We start from the raw sequence: 22864 nt of genomic DNA, 5'->3' as shown, positions 1-22864 counted from the left end.
GTATGAATTAAAATAGTGCTTACCTTTCTGTGTGCTGAGGCAAGATGGCTTTCATCCGCATGCTTTTAAAGTTGTATCACGGTGTGGGAGACAGGTTTGACAGTTTCGCATGAGACCAGTTCTGTTGTCAGTCATATAAGGTGGGAGTCTGCTGCCAGCCCTCTTGGGGACTTCTCAGGAGAAGAGCCGTCTCTGACGGAGCATTTGAACTTCTAGTGGTGACACCTTCTAGTACCTGTGTATGGATTGAGAAAGTAATGATCAAGCAATGTATAATTAAAAACACTTATGCTATATATAGCCAGTAACAATTTATATTGCTGGTTAGTGTCTAAAAATATGAAAAGTAACTTTGTAATGCATCATGAAATGAAAAACAGACTACTAAACAGTAGATATGATATGATCTCTACTATATTTTTTAAGACAATAAGTGTATGTGTGGAGAGGAAAAGTCAAGAAGGATAAACATCAAAATTTGGGGATAGCAGGATTGTCAGTAGTGATTTTTCCCTTTAGAGGTTTTCTATATTTTTCATGGTTTGTGCCTTGGTTGTTTTATATTTGCAGTTGGAAAAGCCAGTAAATATATTTTAAAGTCCCTCTCGTAGTGTTATTCCCATTTAAAAATAACAAGGAAGCTAAAAAATAATATAAAACATTCTAAAACATTATGTAATGGGAGGGGGGTGAGAAAAATAGGCAGGCAAACCACCAAAACCCAGGAGGCTGGCCTGCGTCTGGCTTAGAGGCGGTGGCTGCAGGAGAGGGCAACAGGCCCATGCAGGGGCCTCTTCGTGAGGGACAGTGACCAAGCGAGCCAGCCAGACCCTCCAGTCCACCCCCACTGCACCCAGATACCCCGACACTCCGACACCGGGCCTTCCGGGCACTCCTTCCCCCCGTCATGTGGCCGTCTGCTGCAGGGTGCTCGCTTCTTGATGGTCATATTAGTGGATTGGTGAATGAAGCCAGCAAGCTTCTTGCATACATTTACATTTTACTGTCTCCCTTAGAGTTTCTCAGGCAGCAGCAATTGTTTTCTTCCCCAGGACAGAGTGTGGCCTCACAAAGCTGCTGACATTAGGTATTTGCCCTTGGGTGATCTGTATTTCCACACGAGACATATGTTCAGAGCTGCAAGGCCCCGTCCTTGTCCATCCCTCTGCAGCGTGGCCTTGTCCCCTGAGTGGGGTTTGCAAGGGAAGTTACCCTAGCTCCATCTGGCCAGGGGCCTGGAAGCTCCGACTTGACATTCTCAGTGCAGATCCTTGTGAGGCAAGGGACAGAAAAGGGACCTCATGCTTTCACCAGCGCAGGGACCCAGACCTGCCTTTGGGCAGACCCCAACACCTTTGCTCTGGAGGGCACAGCTTTCTCCCTGAATTACGCCTGCAACATGCTTGCTGGGAGCCTCATTAGGTTTAATGAAAGCCATCGGGGGACAGGAGCTGCTCCAGGGGACGTGTTGGCTTGAGGGGCGGTAGAAGGAAAGCATCAGGAACCCTGGCGTGTAGTATTGGTGTCTGCTGGGTTTAACTGTAGGCGTGGGGAGGGTTTTCCGCGTCTCTGGTGTGCTCCCTGTGATGCCGCCTCCCGCCTGCACGTTTGTGGAAGGAAGGGCAGCCGTCTCTGCGGCTTCCAGTTGGAGCACCAGGACCCCCAAATGTGTGCCAGCCTTTCTTTGTACTTGTGAACCCATCCCCGGAAATAGCTATTTCCCCAAGGTTTCAGATTTCAACATGTAGCCAGAAGGCAGCGCTGTCTTGGGCCTGGTTTGGCTTGTTGTTTGCCGATACTCGGGCAGTGCTAGGAGCACCTGGCAGACAGGGAGGGCTGGGAGTTGGCTGAGCCTCGCCTTCATTCTAGCAGTCACTCTCGGATCATTCACTGGGTGCTCAGCCTGTGCGAAGTGTGTCCCTGATACTTTACCGTTTCGCCTTCACCACGACACTTCCAAGGCAGGAGTGATTCCCCAGGAGGCACTGATGCTGAGGGGGGGTCACTTGACATGGCTGCCTGTCTGAGTCATGTGGGAATTCCAGAGCTGCCTTCCAGACCTAGGGCTGCCTGATCCCAAGGCCTGTGCTTGTAACCACTGCACCCCAGAGCTTATTCCAGAAGTTCCTGTTCGTTTTTACTCTGGTTCTAGAATAGCACCTGAGTGCTTCTCTAAGTCATCCAGGAGAATGTCAGTGTGAAGAGAATCTGAAACCCCGCCGTGTGGTGACCTCTCACTCTGCAGTTCCCCCCTCTCACTGCCGTCTGCTGCGTAGGGGCTTCTGGGATGTGCCTGCAGAATGCTGAGCCACATGTACGCTATGGTTCCTAGAGGACGTCTGCCTGAAGCCTTACCTCCTCCCCTGCTCTGCTGGGGCTGATGACATCTAGACCCTAAGAAAGGAACCTGCGAGTTCTCTCGCCTCTTTACTTGGAGCCCTGACTTACCTACAGCCATCAGCTTCCTGCTCTGTTCCCCCGGGACCCACACGGCCCCTTCTGCCACACTATCTGGGTCCCTGGCCTGCAGGCCTCCAGCCTTCTCTTCCCCTCTCCCGAAGGGAGACCCTGTGTGTCCTGTGCCGGGGGAGGGGAGGGAGGGTACTTGTGTTTCCCTCCCCAACCTCATTTCTCTGCGGGTTCTAGATCTCAGAGCACATTCCCTGTGGTCTCGCCACCCTACCCGGCCCCTCACCCAAAGGTTTGGAATGGGGGTGTGGCAAGTGGTTTGGGCCTCCACCGATGGTGGATGTGGACATAGGGACACACAGTCTTACTTTACTTCATAATTGGCCAGAACCAAAGACTGACAGCCACCTGGCTGTGCGTCACTTCAGTGTGGAGATCCCTACTGCAGAGACGACTTTTTCTCATGGGACCTAACACGTGATTAGTAAGACTGCCCGCCCCGCTGTGTGTCAGGTGTAACCTTGGAAGTGCTGCTCTGTTTCGAGCACTCTTCTCTAAGAACGGTATTGTGGCATTTGGGGTAACTGCGTTTTGTAACATCTTAATTAATTTCCTTTTGTTCCTTGTATCACCTCAGATGGAGATTTATTTTTTAACTTGCCAGTATTTCAGATTCCACCTGGAATCAGGGAGAAGGGAAGTGCTCATGCTGTGTTCTTTCAGACTCTTAAAATGAGCACCAGAAGTGAAATGTCTGCATTTGATGTTTACAGGTAATTATGTCAGTGATGCATGGTATGGAAGCAAATCCAGTTTTGCTCTCCATGGCTCTTTTGGCAGTCCTGTTAGTGGCTGGAGGAGAAGATTTGGTCTTGGCAGAAAAATAACTGCTCTGACTCAGAGCTACAAAGGGACAGGTGATGAAACGATCCCGCTGAAAAGCGAGCCGGTTTTCACGAGGCCTGGTTGTGCGGGCACATCAGCCGGCAGCGTCGGTGCGGGTCAGCTGTAGACTCCCTCCCTCCCGTCCTGTCCTCGCTGCCTGTGCCCTTGGACCGTTTGCGGTCTGCAGCAAGAGTATATTAGAGGAAAATAAAAACACGGTATTCAGACCATGAAAGCAATTTAATTCTATAGATGCGTTTCATGTTTGACTTGAAACTCCCTGAGGCCAAAGGTAAAAGAGAAGCTGAATCAGCTATGTAATCTTCATTTTCAGAAGGAAGAAAATCCATGAGTTTTCAGAGAACGTTCCATGTTCCCTGTGACCAAATGCTAAAGCACCTGTATCCGGGACTTTGTACGCCGAGCACTGAGAGACGTGGGGACCAATAGTCTTGTCATCCTGAAGTAGAGGCAGAAGGGCTTCCATATGGCTGCTCTTCCCTAAGTCAAGGACTGTCACACAGGACTGGCCCCCCAGGGTCTCCTCCTGTCATGGACTAGGGTTCAAGATGAATCCTGCCAAATCAGATGGCATACGCAGAGTGAGCTTTCCTGGGGCAAGGGGAAAGTCTCATCGGACCAGAGAGGGAGGGAGAGACGTGAAGGCCTGAGTTCTCCTGTCTCCCCACATCCCTCACGGCGGCTGTCAGCCAGGCCAGGCCTGCAGGATGAGCCTGTGACCCCAGGCAGGGACCCCTCCCCACTGCCTCTTTCCCCTGTTATAGCTCAAACTGGGGCAGCCTGGTCACTGGCACGGCAAGCAGACTGCTTGGCCACCCGCTGGGTTTGCAGTTCCAGGGAGTTCTTGGTGAATGGCAGCTGCTTGGCACACAGGGACCTTGGCCGGGAGCTGTCTGAGCTCTGCAGCTGGCAAATGGGACCATCGTGGCCTCATCCCCACGCCGATCCCCGAGTCCGCGCCCAGAGGCCTTTAAGACAGTCCCAGTCATTGCCCCGCAGGATTGTAAGGTCAAGCCAGGTGGAAATAACTGCCAAGAGAGACTGTATGACATGGTTGAGGTACATAGGCGACTGGAGGGCCACTTTGACCCAGAGAGAATTTGGGGTCCCTAAAGAAATAATAATTGCTTGTCCCTCAAGGGGTATCCTGTAAGCATTCATTTTTCTCCGGCTTTTCTCTAGTTGTTGACAGTGTGAAATTGTACTTCTTCCAGGGGTCTCTGTTCCCCACTGAAAAGAAATGTCTCTGCTCTGAAAACAGGTTGAATAGTGGCTACAGTTGATTATCCTCAGAGAGGCTGCCTGGCAAAATTCAGAGCCAGGCTGTCTAGGTTCGAATCCTTACTCTTCCCTTTTCCAGCTTTTACGTGGTCTCTCTATCCCTCAGTTTACCTACCCGTAGGATGGGGATAGAACCTACAGACCTCGTAGGGTTGTCTGCAGGAATCTGACGTGTTTTAAGCAGCGTCCAGCACGTTGTGCACACTCACGTGGCAGCAGGTGCCGCTGGGCTGGTTAGACTCGGTGCGCTTATGCGGATGGAGACCGTGCACGAGGGCTTCCGGGGTGCCTGCCGACGACACCAAACTGCCCTCAGCGCTGGCTTCATACCTTCCTAGGTGCTTGACTCACTGCCTACAGCCCTGCTGTCGGATGACTGGGGCCTTGGGGATCTTCAAGGCAGGGGTGCCGCAGCCTCAGGGGGCTACAGGAGGTCCCTAGGGCGTCACCCCCCCACACACACACCCCCACCCTAGGGCCTGGTGTGGAGCTTTATGGATTGTTGGTGACGGCCGGCACAGATGGCCTGAAATGTGTCCACGATGACTAAAGAAAAGAAGTTATGGGATAATTTTATTTGATAAAATGTTTGAAATTAGAAAAATCCTTAACAGAGATAGATTTCATTTACAGAATAGATAATATAAAGACATTCTAAGAGGCACGGCTGGGTAGCCCAGTCTGTTAAGCATCTGCCTTCAGCTCAGGTCATGATCTCAGGGTCCTGGGATCGAGCCCCACATGGGCTTCCTACTGAGCGAAGAGTCTGCTTTTCCCTCTCCCTCTGTGATCTCTCTCGCTCTCCCTGTCTCTCAAATAAATAAATACAAATCTTAAAAAACAAACATTCTAAGATTAATCTGGATCCAGTGAGAACCAACCGCCTGTTAAGAGCACTCCTACTCTTGACATGAAACCTTTCATTCATGTGAGGAAGCGGCCGGTCTCTGGGTTGTGCAGGCCTCCTGTGTGGATGGGAATAATTAGGATGGGGCAAAGGAAAAGCCCAGGATACAGAGCTGTTTCACACGCTGCTGAATCATTTCTGCTCCTGACAGAGGTACTGCTCTGCCATCTTTCCTCTTGAGATTCAGCCCCTACGGCTGGGCCTGTCATCACCTTCTGTCCGTCAGAGCCCAAAGCCAAGGAGAGGTCAGTGGAAGTTCCCAGGTATTCCTGCAGCTGGTAGGTGACTGGTGGTGGGGTAGCTTTGCCTGCACGACCCTGTGAAATAGAGGGGGTGACCCCCAGATGTGTAATGTATTGGAAGGGACCTGGCACAGATCTCGATGGGATGTAAGGTAATAATTTCGTACATACAGGACATAATTGCCCTTTGAAAGTTGTGTAGACAGTGTTTGCATTTACCCATGTTAGGTTATAGCCCAAAGAGGGATTTTATTTAAAGTGAAAGCTGGAAGTTTTGACCAAGATAAGAATCTATTGGTTGTAACTGCCTGGAGGCTTCATTGTTGCTTTGATTTCAGCCTGTCCATCAGATGAGCTCTAAGAGGGGGGATTTGCTGAGCCCCCTTGCGGTCAGGTCACACCCACAGGCCACTGAACTGGAGGTCAAAGAAGGAGGTGAAGGGCAGGTCAGGCTGCCACAGTGTATAAGTTAGGGGTGTGTGCGTGTGTGTTTGTCTGTCTTCGGGCTGAAGGGGTGGGTTAAGAAATGGCTAAGAAGGGCGCCTGGGTGGCTCAGTTGGTTAAGTGACTGCCTTCGGCTCAGGTCATGATCCTGGAGTCCCTGGATCAAGTCCCGCATCGGGCTCCCTGCTCGGCAGGGAGTCTGCTTCTCCCTCTGACCCTCCCCCCTCTCATGTGCTTGCTCTCTCTCATTCTCTCTCTCTCAAATAAATAAATAAAAAATCTTAAAAAAAAAAAAAGAAATGGCTAAGAAATCACCAGTTTAGGATGAATGCTATTACTGATTCTTCCGCTCTTCCGCTACGCTCCTGTAGTCTACCAACATGCTATTAAGGTTCTTCTACCAAATCGCCTCTTTCAGGATTGAACAATGTGAGATAACCATTGCTTTTTCTTCCTTTAGACCCCTGCTCTTCCAGACGAGCGAACATGTGGCCAGTAGCCCCGCCCTGGGGGACATTATTCCCTTCAGCATCATTATTCAGTTTTTGTTTACCAGAGCACCTGCTGAGCTGAAATCCCCTTTTCAGGTAATAAAGTAAAGCCAGAATCCTCTGATGAGTCCTCCCTCTTCAGTCTATAAATCCAGAGCCCCACTCACAGAATGGGTTCCTGGCCTTCTCTTGCCTTACTTAGTCATGAATCCCTCCCTGCCTTAGAAGTGAATGATTCAGGAAAGAAAATCCCCGCCACTCAGCCTCGACTCTCTCAGCAATGTAAAAATTACCTGAGGAAGCCGGAATTCACTCTTTAAGTATAATGGCACAAGTAATTTATGTTCAGAATGCTTTTTTGATGGAGGCCCCATTTCTTTTGCTGATCCACCTGCAATTGGCTAATCCAAAAAGTTCCTTGGGAGTCGAGAAGGTGCACCAAAGGCTTGCCACCTTCCTTCAGGCAGGTGTTTGGGTAATTTCATCTTGGGAATCCTTGAGATTTCTTGTGCCAGTATGTACTGTCCTTCATGGGAGAATGTGGATGCACCCTGTCTTCTCTAATTTGTGTTCTGACCCTGCAGAGGGCAGAATGGTCCCACGCACGCTTCTCCCAGTGGCTAGATGACCATCCATCTGAAAAGGACCGGCTCCTCCTCATCAGGTAAGGCCGAGTGTCCCTGGGCCACCTGCATGTTGCAGCAGCTGGTGGGCTGGAGGCGGGGGCGCCGTGGAGGAGGAAGGAGCCGGGCGTGGGTGGGCGGGGACACACGGTGGCGCCGCCGTGCGGCGGGCCGCCTCAGTGCGCAGGTGCGCGCCTCCTGGCGCACCCGGCGCGGTCCTTCCCTTCCACCTCTTCACGTCGCCTGGTGGGCTGCCCCGTGCCTGATGCAGCCCTAGGAACTGTGCGGCCTGGGCTTGAAAACCAGGGCGGCCGACAGACTCCCTGCTGTAGGCCCCATTTTCCGCTTCGTGTTCCTGTGTTGCAGTCACTGAATTGGTGGAGCGCACATGTGAGTAAACTTTTAAAAATACCGAAACGTGACAGTTATTACAGAAAAGGACAAACCCAGCGGCCATTGAGATGCCACACGCCCTCCGGGAGCACCCGCCCAGTCCGCGGGCCCCGGGCAGCCCTCTTCCTCAGCCTGCTCCTCAGGAATTGCTCTCCCCCACGTCTCCAGCGACCTTCCAGCCACCAGACCCAAACGTGGCTGGGCTTGCCTTCCTCCTCCGCAGCTTTAGCGTTGCCCGCCACTTCCTTCTGTGGTGGTCCACGCTGTCGGACTGAAGACATTTGACCGATGCTCACTGTGCGCCAGGCCCTAAGGACGAGAGCAGACGGACAGGCGGCCCTGCCCTCCCGAGCTTCTGCGGCACATCTGTCCTCTCCCGTTCTCATCTCTCTGGCCGCGCCTGCTCGTTTGCTTTTTCTCAGTCTAGTGTGCAGAACTGTCTTCTGTCCCCTCCTCAAGTGCCATCATTTCCCACAGTTTGTGCCTGGCTCTTTTTCTTTCACATTCCGTGTATAATGGGTCCCCAGGTGAGCCCATCTAGACCCCTGACTCTGGTGATCTCTTCTGTCCTCATGGCTCCGAGGCCTGTGACTCACCTTGATTGCCCAGGGCCTCGGCCCAGCAAACTGGCTGTCATCTGTCACTCAACGTTCCCCACAGTTCTCACCCAAAAATGTTAAAAACAAATCCTCTTTCTTCTCAAATCTTCTTTCTCCCAGACTCCCCATCTTGGTTGGGGTGTCACCATCACATACCGGCCAAGCCAGAAAAACCTTTGCAACGTCATGCAACTCCTCAGTCACCCTCGTTCTCCAAATCTCAGTCCGTCATACTTCTTAAAGAGCTCCTGAAGCCGGGCGCCTGGGTGGCTCAGTTGGTTGGGTGACTGCCTTCGGCTCAGGTCATGATCCTGGAGTCCCTGGATCGAGTCCCACATCGGGCTCCTTGCTTGGCAGGGAGTTTGCTTCTCCCTCTGACCCTCTCCCCTCTCATGTGCTCTCTCTCATTCTCCCTCTCTCAAAAAAAAAAAAAAAAACTTTAAAAAAAAAAAAAAAAAAAGAGCTCCTGAAGCCATTCTCAGCCCTCCCAGGGGGTGCTAATGCTGTCGGTGTGGGGAGCACCGCACCGAGCAAGCCTTTGCTTGAGCTCAGTGCAGAGGGATGAGCTGGGTTCCCCAAAGCCAGATGGGGCTGTTGCGGCCAGGTGGTGCTCGACCATGCTTGCACAGGAGAATCCTTTGCAGAGCTTGGAAAAAGCCTGGTGTCCAGGCCACCCCCTCTCAACCACCTCCGAATCTCCAGGGCGGGGACCTGGCACTGGGATTTCCCAAAGCTTCCCGGGCAGTTCTGCAGCACGGCCAAGGCTGAGACTCCACCAAGAAGGAAGCTGGGAGGGGCCGTTGAGAAACACAAGTCCATTGGCCTCTGGGAGGGACCCCGAGCCCTCAGGTTTGGTGCCCAGAGCCAGGGTGAGCCACTGGCCCTCTGGTGCCTGTGTGGGTAAGGAGCGGATTATCCCGGGCCCCTGCTCTTCTTTGCAGGTCTATTACTCTTCTCAGCTGTGAGTGTTTGGCCGAGAAATGGGACAGGATGCCAGAGGTGCCTCCCATCAGTTCCTGGGACCAGTTAGAGCTGCCCTCGGAGGGGCCTTTAGGGATGGATGAGAGGCTTGGCCTGGGGCTAACTCAGATCTGTGATGTCTTGGTGGCTTTTCTTTCCTCAGTCTCAACTCGCTTAGCTGCAGCACACTGGGTAATAGAGGATTCAGGACTCAGTTAATTGAACGGGGCTCATTTGTGTCTTCTTAGCAAGTTGGAATGAGCTCATCCACAACAGTTGTCCTGCTGTGGGCACATCACAAATCTGTTTGCTTTTGCTTCTCTTGAAAATGTCTCCTGAGTGATTTCATCAGTAGTGCTGTTGCTAAGCGTAAATTTAGCAACTGAAAATCAGGCTCAGAAATACTGTCATGCTTTTTAAATAAGGCCTATCCATCACACATGTCTGATATCAGAACCTCCAAGCCCCGGGCGGAAAACTGAGCCCTCCTTGGGGGATTCCAAAACACCGTGCTCCTGCTACAGCCCAGGCTGTTGGCAAGGAGAGAAGCTTTGTCCTAGAGAATGTTCTTTCTTATCTATTATTGCAAAACTAATTTGGTCCCTGCGTGCTGAAGCACCACTAGATGACCTTCTTTTCCCTGTAGATAAACCCAGGGTGAGCATTGCTCTTTAAATGTCAGTACGTTTGTTCTGACCTTTGGGGGAGACCCTGTCGTGTGCTCATCTGTCCCCCCCAGGACAGTATGCTAAGTTGTCATAAATAGGCCAAGTCAGGAGACTCGACTGCTGCTGAGTGAGTGGCAAACTGAACTCTCTTCTGCCTGCCTTTCTGTTTCTTTTCGACACCAGATGTTTCTCTGGAGCGTGCATGGATACTAGTCACGATCATGTTAAAATCAGAGGAATCACTGACTCGTGGGGCCAGGTGGTGTGAGTGGGAGCACACGGGGTTCCTCCGCCCGCACCAGGCAGGGGCGGCAGCCTGGGGGAGGGCCTGGGGCTCTGTGGGTGTTGAGTGAGTTTCCAGCAAAGAGGAGGACTGATTCTCAACTCTGCAGGGGGGCGGATGTGGGCCTCAAGCTCTCCATCTCTGCTGTGGAGCGGCAGTCCTCCTCTGCTCCTCCTCAGCCTGTTTGCCTAGAACACCTTCTCACTGTCAGAAATGTTGACGAGCTCTGTTGGCCCACCCGTGCTTTTTATCTGTTCAATGATGGGACAGTTGTCGCTGTCAGGGGTGGCCGTGGGCCCTCTGTCCTCCTGCCATGGCCCAGGGCCCGCAGGCCGAGAACCATCCCAACTCCGCGGCCCTTCTGCTGAGTGGCAGGATCCCCATCGATGAGAGGAACATTTGGTCTCCCCTCCTGGTGTCCCTGTGGCACTGGCTACCTGCGGCCTGGGTGCCCAAGGCGGGACCAAGAGCGAGGACGGAGCCCGGGGGAGTCAGGGGCTTCCTTGTCTATGAAGGCATGTGGTGGATCTTTAAGTCATTTGTAGATTTCATACTAATGCCTGACAGAAATGGATTTTGTGTTCCATAAAAACCTCTACTTGGCTGCTTTAGATCACACTGAGCTGTGTTGCCGTGTTACCACCAGCCATTCCTCTACTAATTGTGCAATTCCTGTACTTTTTTTTTTTTTTCAATAAGGGTAACTTTAACAATCTGCTTATTTTGATGACAAACGAGACTTGAGACTAACTCTTATATAATGCTTGGCCTGACTTCCGAGAAAGCTGATGTTTTGATCAAGAAAATGAAGTTATTTAATAATTGCTTGAAAATCTTGCTCTGATTTTATGTAGGAGGGTAGCTTTAATCTGCTTTTCTCCCTCTAATTCTGATGGTGTTTTTCCTGAATACCAAAAACTAACCAAACTCATTTCTGAACTTTCTTCTACATATTGTGTAGTTTACGTAATGTCTTGTCCTTTTGAATGCGAATGAAACAAAGTTGATTTTTGTTCATTTCTTAGATAAAGTGGATCTAATTCATTCACTACAGAGTGACTGCAATCTCTCTGAATTTCAGTGTGTGATGTCTTAGACCACTGTGTAGACACACCACTGTCTCAAAGACAGTCGGAGCCCTTAGGGATTTCTCTTCCGTGTATGAGTCTTGCAGGGGCTACATTTTGGGAGTCAGGCAATGCCCAGGATGCCATAGCAACTTGAAAAGTATTACTAAAAGCAGCAAGATTTTTCATAAATCGCTTCATGAAGGTTCAGCTCTGACATGAACTAAGGCGTCTCATAAAACATTTTCTAAGACCATTAAGTTCCATTTTTCATGTCGGTGCTGCTTTTGTGGATCCTACAGTCCCGTTTCTCCTTTATTTGCTTCCTTCTGCACTGTTGTCATTACTTTTCATTATAGTTTATCTTCCTATATTTCTAATTCCTTTTTTAAAATTCACCGATCATACATTTGTCAAGCGCTACGTCCTGAGGCTGCAGAAAGGAACAAAACAGCCCTGACCCACCAAATGAAGTTACCTTCCTGAGAGGGAAGCTCACCGGGGCCGGATACTCGCAGTATAGTAGATTCTTACATGCGTGTGAGAACACGCGATGGAAACCTAAACAGCGTGCTGGCTTACAGGGACAGTCTGAGGCCGCCTGGAAGCCTGGTGGGGGGAGCAGTGTTTGAGCGCCTTGTGGGTCCAGAGATGTCCCTAGAAGAGCCCCAGGTGCTTCCCGGTACAGCCTTTTAATTCTCCTAACTGTGCATGTAGCTGTCCTTCCCATGTGGCCGAGGAGCGAACAGGCACAGCTCGGTGGCGGGGCAGAGCCTGCGTCCCACGTGGTGCACCGACAGTCGCCCCGCCTTGAACAGAGCCCGGGGACTGCCGTCGGGAATCCCACAGGGCGGGGTCCCACCAAGCCACGGCTCCGGACACGGAAGGCTTAGACCTTTTCCACCATTTCTCGGGACTCCGAGGTGGTTTCTTCTGTGCTGCCTGGAGTTCGAAGAGGCTCCGTCAAAAAGAAGGCGTTAGAGCCGCCCCAGGAAAGCGCTCTGCGGGGAGGACGGCCCGGAAGAGCCCCCCCAGAATGAGAGAACGGAGAGAGACCCAGGAGGATGGGCTTCGGGAAGGAGGGGAGAGGCTGTGTGGTGGGAGAGAAACGGGCCTTTCGCAGCCCTCCCTTGTTGGGCAGATACAGCTTCATTTCCGAGCGAGGCTCACCGTGGGCCTCGGGGTCGGGCTCAGGGTCACAAGTGGGGGGAAGCTGCTCTGCACGTGTGTGGGTAACACGAACAATGGCAGCTAATGATTTGAAGGGCTTTTGGGCCCCAGCAAACTATCCGGAAGCCGGCAGCAGCACGGGCAGGGTTGCGGGAGGTCACGATGAAGCTGGTGCTCCGTGGGTTGCGAGCGTAGCCCCGGCCTCATGGGATAGCGCGTGGCCGGCGTGGGCAGCAGAGGCGGCGGCGGCGATGGGCGCCCCGCACGGCAGGAGTCCGACGGAAGCCAGCGGGAGAGGGCGGACTGGGGCTGGAAATGTGTGAGCAAGAGTCAAAGAGGACTTTAGGGAGAGACTTTGGGGAGGGGCGGGGGCCCTTTGTTGAAATAGGGGATGGTGGGCAGAACACTACCCGGAAGGGCTTTTCCCCCTAAGTTTCGTTTTTTTGATAGACTTTTTAAAATTTTTTAAATTTTATTTTTTTTAAAGACTTCTTCTTTGAGAGAGAGCGTGAGTTGGGGGAGGGGCAGAGAGAGAGGGAGAGGAGCAGACTTCCCACTGTGCACGGAGCCTGATGCAAGCAGGACTCGATCCCACAACCAGATCATGAGCTGAGCGGATATCGAGAGTCAGGCGCTTAACCGGTTGACTGAGCCCCCCAGGCGCCCAGATGGACTTTATATTTTAGAGCAGGTTTGGGCTCACAGCAGATTTGAGAAGGTACAGAGAGTTCCCAGCCACCTGCAGCGTCCCCCACGGGCGGTCCGTGGGTACAGTTGCTGAGCCCACCTTGCACATCATCGTGCCCCAGAGCCCCTGGTCTCCGTGAGGGTTCTCTCTCGGTGTCGTTCGTTCTCCGGGTTTTGGAGTGCCCTGTTTCTGACAGGCGAGTTTGAGGGGCACCTGGGAGAAGTCAGATAATGCTGCCCAGGACACAGGTGGAAACAAGTCAGGAGGGAGGTCAGGGCGGACAGGAGGGACCGGGCCTCAGTTATGCGTCCCAGCGGGGCCGTGAAGTGGCTGGCAGTGGGGAGAGCGCCCCAGAGCCAGCGATAATCAGCACATCTGACCAGGGGGTCAGTATGCGCAGCGTTTGGGAGCAAAAAAAAAACGGTTAAGAATTACATACTAGACTTGAGACTGAGTATGTGAGCTTGAGTAATGGTATTCTTAACTTGCGCCTTCCTGGAAGTGCTCTCATCTAATCTCAGTGTGAAACTTAAAAAAACCAGTAGGACTATGATGAAAATTTTGTTATACTTGGGGCATCAATAGACCAATAATGAAAATCTTTTAACCATTCTTTTTAGCTGCAGTTAAACATGATAGAACATTTAGAAAACTTTTTCCACAAAGGTCCAGATAGTGAGTATTTTAGGCTCTGCAGGCCGTATGGCCTCCGTGGGCCGTGTGGGCCCCTGTCGCCAGGAAGCGGCCGCACACAGCAGATGAGCACAGCGCTCCGTTTGGCCTGTGGGGCTCGTTTGTGGATTCAGGAGAACATCACAGTCATCAGTTTTCACGGGCTGGTGGCACGTCCTCGTGGCTAAATTCAGACCACCTCCTTATCACAGGCTTTGCTAAAACCCAGAGCCCAGCAGCAGTGCCGTCTCCTTGTGGGTTCACCTCTCCTCAAACCCAAGGGTGTTGAGCGCCGCCCAGGGGGACAGTGCGCGCGCCGGCCCCGTCCCACGGCGCCCCTGGGCCGGCCTTCCCGCGGTGCCGGGCTCCCCCTTGTGAGCTCTGTGAGAAAGCACAGGCTGCCTGCGCCTAGTCAGAAGCCTTGAACGCGGAGGGGAAGGCAAGCGCCACGGTGCCTGACTGCACCATTAGACCGCCAAGTACAGTGCAGGCTGAACAGTGTTTATGGGTTTCCACAGTAACCATGGCAACGCCACCCCTGGCTGTTTGAAGGCTGTCACTTTGTCACTCAGCTTGTGGAACTGGCCACAGCAACGCCAGAAATGGGCTGCCTTTACATATTGGTACCCTCTAAGTGGTTTTATTTCATTTTTTGACATTGTTTTCATTTTTGTTTTCAGGGGCGCTCTGGAAGCTTATGTTCAATCAGTGAGAAGTAGAGAAGGCAAAGAATTTGCACCAGTTTATCCCATAATGGTTCAACTGCTTCAGAAAGCCCTGTCTACTCTTCAGTAACAACGTGAAGTAGTTCTCAGTCTCCCTTTTGCGCGAACCCAAGGTTGGCAGTTAACCTAAGAAACACATACTCTAAAAACCAGCTACCATCCACTATTTTAAGAATGTAATCAACCTCTCTGTACTTCCTGTTGATCTTCTCCTTACCTCCTGAGCCTCTCTCCCTTAAGTAAAAATGTCAAAATAGATTCATCACTACCTTCAAACTCCGTGGACCTGATTTTTCCACAAAGATACCCAACTCTTTTTTCTTTCGGGATTTTTTTTTTTTAGGAGACTAGCTAAAATTTCTTTCTCATGAGTCCCCCTCTGTGTACACACACACCCTAAGTTCCCGTTGCTTTTTAAGGGCTCTGACCAAGTTATAAATACCCTGCTGCTCCCAATTAACCTTTGCCCTCACGAGGTAAGTGTGTAGCCCAGTGGTTTCCAAATTTGACTGCACATTAGGGTCACTGGTGGAAAGCTTTTGAAAATCCTGATGCCCAATGCGCACCCCGTGTTGACACATCTGGGGGTAGGGCCAGGCATCCATTTTTGAAAATATCCCCGGGTGTTTCCAGTATGCAGCAAAGTCGGGGAACCACCGGTATCTCCCAAAGCTAAGACGTAGGGTCGTATGTTTAAGTATGTCTTACTGTATCTAATAAAGACAGAGCAAGGCTGTCTTTATCCTCTGTGTCATTCTATTAAAAGCAGACTTTGGGGGCTGTTCAACTTTGTAGTGGAGATGTCAAGTTAAAAACAATTTTTAGTCTACAAAGATCTTTCACATAGATAATCTAGATCCTTGTTGTTCCATTGCCCGTGAGCTGTCACCAACATACATTTTGTTTCTAATTTATGTTTGTTTGTTTAAAAACCCCATCAGCAACTTCTTAATGTATTTTCCATGCCCCACACCTGTTGTTCAGACTCAGACATAAAGTTCAGTCAAGTTCAATCCGCAGAAGTCAGAGATAAACAATTTTTTTTTCATTTTATTTGAAATAATATACAAGAATATAGTGTGCAAAATTTAGGGGCAACATCATGAAGAAGTGTAATGAACTGAAATCAATTTTACAGCTGTGATTCCTACCAGAAACACCACTTGGTAAGTAACATGAAAAGCCATGATTGTAGCTCAGAGCAGAAGCAGCTGTCTTGCCAACGTGTGTGCTCTCACCTCAGACAGCTGGAGGAGAAGTAAAGTGCACGTGTTGCACTGCAGGAAGTGCAAAGTCTGCCCCCACCATACACATAGGATGACAAACAAGATATTTAAGATATGTGGCTGAGGAGATACAGAACACGAAGTTAAAAAATACAATGGTGTCAACTGTTTGTTAATAGCACCATGACAGTGACTATATCCCAATGCTATTAACTAACTTGACCTGGGCCCGGGCGAGGCCTCCGCCGCAAGTCCTGCATGGGTGCTGCCGCCCGGTGCCAGTCTCGGCGTGCCCGGGGGACCCTGTGGCAGGCGGCAAGCGCGCACTGGGACGCCGACACCGGCCACGTGTTCAGGAGCTCCCGGGTTTGGCACAGATGCTGGGCCAATGCGGTGGTCGCTCAAGGAAAGGCCAGCTCCCGGCTCGGTTTCATTCCACTATGTGTACAATACAGATTAATAAGCAGTAAGGAGCCAATGTATAAACAGCAGTTACATATTTTTTAAATTCCCCTTTTGTACAATTTAAAATAAAACATGTATACACTCTCCTCTCTTTCTACTGTACTTTAGCACCACAGGATATCAATTTTCAAGCCTATATTACCTGATAGACATATATGAAGTTTGGAAGAAAAATAAGGCAATTTGGTTTACAATGTTGATAGTTTTAGCTTACTTAATGCTCTAATGGAAAAAGCAAATCCTCACTCATATTATTAAATCATTTCAAGACTCAATGCTATCAGTATCTTATGGTCACACGAATTCAGGACAAATGGTGACACCTTGATCTTCTTAAGTCCCTCCGTCAACAGTGTTTATGCAACTACAGACTTAAGAACATACGCATCCTGGCTTAATGTTGCTGTGAGCCCTGTGGAGAGAAAATTAAAACAGCGAATGTTTACAAGTCAATACACAGTAATTCTACAAATGAAAGCTAAGATGAACAGAATGTTTTATAAACTTACTATTTAAAAAAGATCACTTTCTCAAATGGGGCGATTTTTAAAAGTATGCTAACACCCAACAGCTCAAGCATCCAGAAAATGTATGAGAACAGTGACGAGATGGGTTAGGAGAGCAGCAAAGAAAGGGGATCTAGGCCAAGTCCTACCACACTCAAAACCATTGAGCCACCCTCTTCTACTGGAGTCTGGCTACCGTCTACTTCTTTACAAGAAATTCCTGATAAATGTAAGCGATTGTGAACTGCATGTTACTCTAAAAAGACATACGCATAAATCTAGAGAATAAATGTAAGGCATCCTTGGCCAGCCCTCCTGCTGCAAAGGACTGATGTCTTCCCTTCATTTTTAAACGGTACTTCAAACTGAGCTCACTCTGTTCTATCATGTGAAGTTTTCTTCAGAATTAATCAAAAAACTCGACTTAAAAGTTGCTAACCTAGTAATGGAAACGTTCTAAGAATCCATTCCATCCAAGGTTGTGTTTTTATGCTGTGAATTCATTTACAAGAGTATTCCTGGGCCTATTTCTTCTTCTTCCCGAGGTTTTTAATCTAGAAATTCTGTGCGAATGTCAGAAGGCCCCATGAAGGTTAATGTGCCCCATCCTCCTTAGCCCCTGCCCATTTATGAAAAGAAAGGCTGCTGGGACACGTCACCCCAAGATCAGAAACATTTTGTACCGTGCTATTGAGTTGGTTACACCCATTTTTCAACCCAACTAAAAATACTACCATTCCAAAATTATTTTTCCACCTCAACGTTTCTGGATAAACATTCTTCTTAAGCATGCCAGACACTTTTATTTTCCATGCTAAAAAAGTAAATAGCACTTCATAATTTAAATAAATAAATAAGGCAGCCTGTCTCATAGGGTGGTGTAAAAACATTATTAGGTTGTGAAGTATAAAAAGGCTGAAAGTATAAAAAGGCTGAAAAAGAGCCTCTATACCACCTTTTCAAGGTTATATAAGCATTGTTCCACACGCCAGTTCAGTTATGGGGAGAAGTCAAGATCTTTTTGAGCAACTAGTTGTTGAAACCTACTGAATTGGTTCTTTTCCTTTTCCAACAGTCAGGATTTAGGCGTTTTTGTTCTTCAGCCAAAGCCTTTGCTTCTAACGTATACATCCTTCTCTCTTCATTCTTCATTTTCTTCCACCTGTCGCCGAGGATCACGCTTATGGCTCTGTAAAATAAACATGCACACAATGCTGAAGGCCAGAATTTCTCGTAAGACGCATGTCCAGTGCTGCTACCTCAGGAAGAAATAGAAAGTTAAAAGAAAAAAGACAAGAATCTTGTCCAACAGAGAGAAGTGAAAAGGTCAAGGCTATCATAGTCATTTCCAGTAAAATCTCAAGTCCCATGGGCCCATTCATCATCATCTTGGCAGTTAAAGCCTCCTGGAATGGTGCCAATATTTCCAGTTGTCAGAGGACATCTAAAATGGCTAAAAATTCAGTGTCCTACAGAGCTTAAAGAAAAAGGTGAAGTATTTCAGAGACATGGTTTAAATTACCATTGGCTCTATCCTGGTACATCGGTTTCTCAAAGATGCTTAAGCTCAAGGCAGTGTTTGGTATCAGCAGCATAATGTATTAAAAGCTATTCTTGCTTTCTCTTTGTGCTCATAACCCATCAAACAGTTATGATCAAAGTTTCATTCATTCATGTAACCATAGTGAAAATGTGGTGGCATGAACTATGCGCACCGTACCGTTTCCCTCCTAAGACAAGGCCAGATAAATCCTAGATCACGTGATCTCTGTACTTGAAGAAATTGGATAAACTCAAAGGGAAAGAAGTCCGACTGGACAAAACACATCATGATAGAAATCTGAAGCTATTTCCTATTTATATTTGTTAATCTCCCAAAACCAGTGTAAGTCTCATCCAGAACATGCAGACAGAAACCATTTTCCTTCTGTGGAGAGCCTTTAACCATTAACTTCATGACACAAAGGTCACATACGCTGCACGAAGTAGATACGAGTGAGCTCAGTGCCTGATGTGGAAGCTAGAGCTGGGCTAGAACAGGAAGCACAGCTCTACTACTTAACGAGGAATTCAGTATGTAGTAAATACGGACAAGTGTGTATATATATATTTTTTCCAGTAAGTTGATGCAATTAAACATTGTACTGCATCTTCCTTTATAAAAATAAAACCCAGTTTTTATAGTCTCTGGGTTAAAGGTACTACGGTTGACACACTGACCAGTTAAATCGGTAAGAAACATTTAGGTATCAATTCCCAAATCAGAGGTGCATTTGGTTTGAGAAGTTTCGCTTTTTAAAATGTAAATACTTAAAATGTAAATACTTAAAAATTTAGCTCATGAGAAGAGACTGGTAGCTGCCAGAGGCTAGGGGTGGGGGGTGGATGAAATGGGTGAAGGGGGTCAAAAGGTACAAACTTTCAGTTATAAAATAAGTCACGGGGCCGTAAGGTGCTGCACAGTGACCACAGTTAGTACTGCTGTGCTGTGTGTCTGAAAGTTGTCAAGAGTAGCTCTTAAAAGTTCTCGTTACAAGAAAAATTTGTAACTGTGTAGTGATGGATGAGAACCAGACTTCCTGTGGCGATGGTTTCATGGTGCCTACAGCTATCAAAGCATTATGCTGACCTGAAACTATGTCCACTCCTTCTCCCTCTATATAGCAATTAAGCTCATGAGACATTCAAACTCGAGTTCAAAACTCAATTATTTTATGTGGATAATCATTTGACTTTTCTCATGATATCAAGGAAGAGAGTACTGATTGTCAGGAAACTGGGAAAACTGGAAGAAGTAATTTTAATACATGGAGAATTAGGCTGGTTTGAGAGGAAGTGAGTAGAGGATGCTAAGAGATGAGCTAAGAGTATAAGTAAACAGTAGAAAGGACTAGAGTCAGTTTTATCCCTGGGTTCTAACTGAGGACACCTCTATGTTTAGTCTTTGGCAGTTTATAGTGATTTCCACATTTGTCAAAAGACTACAAATGGCCACTGCCTGCACATTCCGTAGTATGACACAGTTGTGAGGACATCCTTGGGATCTGACACAAGAAACTTTTCTACGGAATAGTCAGTTGTTAGAATTGTGACTTCCAAGAGGCAAACAACATTTAATATTATTTTAGAAGGCAGATCTTTAGGTAACCTAAAGTCTCTCCAGGTGTTATAAAAATATTTACCCATGACCCTAAAAATTCCACTTAAACTTTTTAAAGTCAACCTAAGAAAACGAATTCAATAATAAAAGCTATTGGGGGGGTGCCTGGGTGGTTCAGTAGGTTAAGAGTCTGCCTTCAGTTCAACTCATGATCCTGGGGTCCTGGGATCGAGCACCGCATCAGGCTCCTTGCTCAGCAGGGAGCCTGCTTCTCCTTCTCCCTCTGCCCCTCTTCTCATGCTCTCTCTCTCACTCTCTCAAATAAGTCAATAAAATCTTTATAAATAGTAATAATAATGATGATAAAAGCTATTGGAGGATAAGTTTACTTAACTATCCCAGTTCCTGTGAAACTGCACTGGAATGTTAATTATTAGAATCAGAAATACTCTTTTTACCTGTTATCTTTCCCTGGATACATCTGAGTATATTCAACTCTATATTTTTTGGCAAAAAGCATGAAGGCATTCATTGGTCTTTTGCACTTGTTAGGAGAAGTGGCGCTCACAGTCCCTGAGCTGTGGGTTTTGACAGCTTTAGCATACAAGGAATTGGAAGAGAGCTGTGATGATCCTGGTGAGCCACAGTTTTTACTGAGTCCAGATCTTGCAAAGTCTTGACCTCCAGGCCCTCCACAAGACAAAGATGCACGACGCTGACGAGCCATACTACTTAACACATAGACTGCAGAAGAATCCATAGGTGTGAAGTCATAGCTAAAAAAAAATTTATTAACATGGTTTTAATTCAGTTTGATTTGTAAAAACAGGATTTAAAAAAAACAAAAACAAAAACCTTAACACCTGATCGGAAACTTCAATGTATATAATGTTAACCAACCCTACTTTAATAACTTCACCATCAATAGTTGCTTATAAGCTGACAGCTTGTATATGCACTAAAATTATTTTTTTTAAAAATCTGCAGAGAATACAAAAGAAGAAAACTTCAAGCCCCCCACAAGAATGTTATAATCCACGCACTTTATTCATAGCAAGTACCTCCTCCAGATCCCATGCAACCCACTTAATTACTACTTTAGATTCACTTTTTGACAAATTTGATAATCTGATTTCTTGGCCGACAGAAGCCTAAAAACAGCTAGAAAGTTAAAATGGAGCAGCAGGGCATATACCAGGCCTAAGTGCTACACAAGACCAAGTGTTGGGGAGGGACAGTCAAAAGTGGTTGAATACAGCTAAAGGAACTTAAAATTTTGTGTCTGTTTAGGTCAAAATAGTCATGTATACATCCATTGCCCCTAAAGGCCATCCATCTAGTAGAACACAGCTTCATAACTTAAAAGTAAGAACTCAACTGATCGGGCAAGGCCATATTTTGGTAAGTATATTCAGTTTACATGAGCATGGAAACAAGTTATCCATATTCTCATTTTCCCAACAAGCTTGCTTAGTGAGTATCATTATCCTCTCTTTATATAAAGAAACAGGCCAAAAAAGGAGCAAGTACTATTCACACAAGGCCCCACAGCTACTAGATCCAGCCCCAGATCTGTCCACCTCCAAACCCCTAGGTTTCCTCACCAAAACCACAGTGCTCTGTCTGCCTTGCCACTGGCTGACATCAAGGTGAACAAACAATAATCAGACTCACTGAAAATATTACCTCAAAAGTGGAGCTAATGTAGACGACAGCCTAAAGATTACACCTGTCAAAAGATTTCTTTGGTTCCAAATGTGTTAACACCTACTGCTTATACCTTTTATCTTAACAGAATACCTTGTATTCTAAATCTAGCCCCTACTCTCTCCCTGAAACAAATTCTGGCAATCTATCACAACAGGTTGATATTAGCTACAGGAATCAGATACAGTAAGTATCCGCCTAAAGGTAAAGCAACAGGGGATTACGAATTATCCCAGGGACGGGGATGGAGACAGCGAAGTGCATGAGGCCCGGACCATTCACTGCACACAATAAAAAAGACTTCTACCTATTATCAACCACACAACGTGTGGTTTTTAGAGGTATTACATGAACTCAATGTAAATATGACTCCAAAATCATCTAATCAACGCTTAGCAGTCAGGATCACGTCAAAGAAACAATTTTGGCTGTCCTCAAGCGCCTCCCATATATAATTTAGAAAAACGGCAAAATTAAGCATTATAAATGAACCTGACACAAAATTATTAATCTCCCCCGAAGGAAGTATTTGATTACAATCTGAAATACCAAAAAGATTTAAGAAAATTCTGAGGCAAGCTCATGAACTACTGCAATTTGAAAACTCTACCATCTAGTGGTACGAATGGAGCCTACCCTCCGTTTCCATTATGGATACAACTTAGTTTGAAATATTTAATCACCGAAATCTGGATTCTGAGCGGACGACAGCATTAAAATGTTACACAGAATGTCTAGCAACAGCTTCACGTTTCGCTACGCTCGGCATGCGAGCCCTTCCCCACCGCGAGGCCCTGCGCCCTGGCTCCCCGCCGCTGCTCGCTCAGGTCACCCTTCCCACCTTCGCTAGTCCCCCTCGAAAGAAAAACTCGCCAACAGGGTTAGTCTGTGAAGCATATATGTCTGTTAACCAGATACTCACTTGAATCCTCCCTTCAACACGATGCTCATTTTACAGATTTTTTTTAAAGAGCCACTGAAAAGTTCACCGACGTCCCCCACTTCCCCAGCACGCCCGCCGCGAAGCTGGGGGCTGGGCTCCAGAGCGCCCGTTCCCAGCAGGCCCCGCGGCCTCTCGCGCGCTCACACCGCCCCGCACACGTTCACTAGGCCCCGCCCTCCTCCGGATGCGAAGCCAAGAGGCAGGCCCAGGGCTTAGCACAGTTTAAATCCCCATGCCCGGCACACACACCGGGCTCTCAAATATTTGATGACCAACTGAAAAGGTAAAAAAAATAAATGCTGGAGAACGTGATAATATAAAATTTTAACTAGGTTCAAACCCCTCTTCCAGCAGGTTCAATAAACCAAGTACCTCAGTTAACGTCTCTC

The 22864-nt window shown here is 48.0% G+C and overlaps 2 protein-coding genes across 3 annotated transcripts in view; one reads left to right on the top strand and one right to left on the bottom strand.

Moving 5' to 3' along the window:
* COG5 (component of oligomeric golgi complex 5) overlaps nucleotides 1-15312 on the top strand; it is a 303390-nt gene extending 288078 nt beyond the window's left edge. Inside the window, exons 20-22 of the mRNA XM_032402369.1 lie at nucleotides 6650-6776; nucleotides 7265-7344; nucleotides 14484-15312. Coding sequence (XP_032258260.1) covers nucleotides 6650-6776; nucleotides 7265-7344; nucleotides 14484-14598 — 322 coding nt within the window. The 3' untranslated portion in view covers nucleotides 14599-15312. The remainder of the gene's footprint in view (nucleotides 1-6649; nucleotides 6777-7264; nucleotides 7345-14483) is intronic.
* Nucleotides 15313-15380: 68 nt separating this feature from the next.
* Nucleotides 15381-22864, bottom strand: part of HBP1 (HMG-box transcription factor 1) — a 28374-nt gene continuing 20890 nt past the window's right edge. For both annotated transcript variants that reach the window (XM_032402370.1, XM_032402371.1), the window contains exons 9-11: nucleotides 20284-20601; nucleotides 17773-17914; nucleotides 15381-16631 (exon numbers count right to left, since the gene is read on the bottom strand). In XM_032402370.1, coding sequence (XP_032258261.1) covers nucleotides 16614-16631; nucleotides 17773-17914; nucleotides 20284-20601 — 478 coding nt within the window. In that variant the 3' untranslated portion in view covers nucleotides 15381-16613. The remainder of the gene's footprint in view (nucleotides 16632-17772; nucleotides 17915-20283; nucleotides 20602-22864) is intronic.

Source organism: Phoca vitulina, unplaced genomic scaffold (genome assembly GCF_004348235.1).
Source record: "Phoca vitulina isolate PV1807 unplaced genomic scaffold, GSC_HSeal_1.0 scaffold4, whole genome shotgun sequence".
NCBI lineage: Eukaryota > Metazoa > Chordata > Mammalia > Carnivora > Phocidae > Phoca > Phoca vitulina.
The sequence above is the reverse complement of the archived record's forward strand: the minus strand, read 5'-3'. Positions and strand labels throughout refer to the sequence as shown.